At 39.2% G+C, this 2370-nt stretch overlaps 1 protein-coding gene across 1 annotated transcript in view; it reads left to right on the forward strand.

Moving 5' to 3' along the window:
• LOC111963096 (uncharacterized) overlaps positions 1-1691 on the forward strand; it is a 9523-nt gene extending 7832 nt beyond the window's left edge. Inside the window, exons 7-11 of the mRNA XM_024145042.2 lie at positions 485-565; positions 663-725; positions 852-926; positions 1048-1098; positions 1263-1691. Coding sequence (XP_024000810.1) covers positions 485-565; positions 663-725; positions 852-926; positions 1048-1052 — 224 coding nt within the window. The 3' untranslated portion in view covers positions 1053-1098; positions 1263-1691. The remainder of the gene's footprint in view (positions 1-484; positions 566-662; positions 726-851; positions 927-1047; positions 1099-1262) is intronic.
• Positions 1692-2370: the final 679 nt, after the last annotated feature.

Consider the following 2370-nt stretch of genomic DNA (forward strand, 5'->3'; position numbering starts at 1 on the left):
AGGGAAAACAACCTATTAATCTTTCTCTCTCTTTCTTTGACCAACAGGTGGCGCTAACATGCCCTCAGACAGTAATGACAATGGTACTGGGAAAGGGAAAGGGGGATACCTAGTCAGTTGTACAACTGAATACCTTCAAATGAAATGTGTCTTCTGCATTTAACCCAACCCCTCTGAATCAGAGAGGTGCGGGGGGGCTGCCTTAATTGACATCCAAGTCTTCGGTGCCTGGGGAACAGTGGGTTAACTGCCTTGCTCATTTGCAGAACGACAGATTTTTCCCTTGTCAGCTCGGGGATTCGATCCAGCAACCTTTCGGTTACTGGCCCAGCAACCTTTCGGTTACTAAACACTAGGCTACCTGTCTGTTAAATTTAGCATGGATACAGTATAGAATTGTTGCTGCTGTTATTCTTCAAATGTTTAATTTTACTACCATACTAACAGTCAGTAGAGATATTAGTGTATTACCTGTATATTTCAGATGCTGGTGCTGCTACTGCTGGACCAAGTGATGTGATGTACGCCCAGATTCAACTCAAAGAGTTGGACAAGAAAAAGAAAAGTAACTCTCAACTGTCACAAAAATTCATCCAAAATGTAGCAGTGTTTTTTACTCATCAAATTTGATAAAAACATACAAATTCTCTCCCCCTCCTCAGAAATGACAGCTGATCCAAAAGAAAATCCAGTCTATTCTGAGGTCAAGACAGGGAAGACCACAGGTGAGACTCGTTCTACATGTTGGCAGTCAGTGAAATCTAAATGTGTGATTTTGGAGTTTCAAAAAAGATGCAGAATATTCAATAAGCTACTTCCTTAATTTGTTGACTGGAAATGTTCATTTTCAGCAGCAACTGGACCTGTTGATGTGACCTATGCTGAGGTTGACCTTAAACAGAAGGCCAAAGCCAAGAAGAAGAAAGGTAAGACTGGAAATCCCTCCATCAATATTCACCCTACCATACCCTCACACCTCTGACCCCATATTGACTAGGTGCATAATATTCTGTATATAACTGTTATATTATTCTGATGTTTTATCAGAATAAGAGGCAGATTCGGTCTATTCTCAATTGAAGCCAGTCACAGCCCCAAGTAAGACTAATAGCCATATGTGATTGATAATTAATATGATACTAATATGGATCTAATTCTCTGATATCAAAATATAATTTATTTAAAGTATGTCTCTTTGTTTAATTCTTAACAGTTTATTTGACTGCATGTCCTGAACAACGTTGTGTGGTGACATGTTGCAGGTACCTGAGGGATGGAGGTATGGAGGGATGGAGGGACGAAGGGATGGAAGGACACACCATCAGAGGAGGAGGAGGAACCCGGAACATGGATTCTACGCTCAACACACACAAGCAAACACACACATGCACAAACACACACGCAATAACAGCTTGTACATTAAGGCGTTCTTACTTATTTTATTTACTTATTTTATTGTATTTAAGCATGGTTTAATTGTGTTTCACTGTAAAAGCATCTTTTTTTTACTATATGGTGCAATGATGATGCAACTTATCTGCAGCTACTGCAATTGTATCTGCTTTGTATTGTGTATTGAGTTTTATTGTTGATTTATTCAGATGATAGGATAACATAATTGTATATGAATTTCCCAAAAAGTATTATTCACGTTTTCTTCTAATGGCCTGTACTTTTACAATATCTTTGCATTGTGCTTTTTTAATAAACATTTTTTTATCCACCAGATGGTATGAGTGCTTTCTTACAGTAAATAGATATTGTCATCATCATCATCAACTTTTCCATACAACCTCATTTGGTCAAACCTCCTTTCAGCCTAGTATAGATCTCAGGCTCCACAATGTGTGAGTTAAAGGGGCAATCTGCTATTTCTACATCAATTTTTGAACTTAAATATATCTACCCATTGAATCTTGAGAAATATAACATAAATGCCCCATGAGCAAAGTTGAAAAGCTGTACCCCATCAGCTGAAGATCCATTGAGATGTTCAGAATGACTTTTGGGGGAAGAGTGTGTCTGAAAAGAACTGGTCTTCTCAATTTTATGATGTCATATACTCTGCAGGAGTTCTGAGGAGCTAGTAACCTACGTACGAATGACTACCAGTTCTCCCATATTGCCTCTTCATCCTACAGACAGGTCATAACGATTAATGACATTAGTGGTGTATGACTCTGACTGATATTTTCAGTGTCCCTGCATGGTCTGGAAGGTCACTGTTCCAGTTAGGGGGTTTCTGTGTCTGTGTTAATGTCTAAGTGGTCAGACAGACAGCCGGCAGCCAGGTCATTGTCACTGCAGCCCCCTTCTACATTTCATATAACAGCTTGTGGTGATGTCACTTCCTGTGACTGTTTCTCAGGA

This window comes from Salvelinus sp. IW2-2015, unplaced genomic scaffold, assembly GCF_002910315.2.
Source record: "Salvelinus sp. IW2-2015 unplaced genomic scaffold, ASM291031v2 Un_scaffold6557, whole genome shotgun sequence".
Taxonomy (NCBI): domain Eukaryota; kingdom Metazoa; phylum Chordata; class Actinopteri; order Salmoniformes; family Salmonidae; genus Salvelinus; species Salvelinus sp. IW2-2015.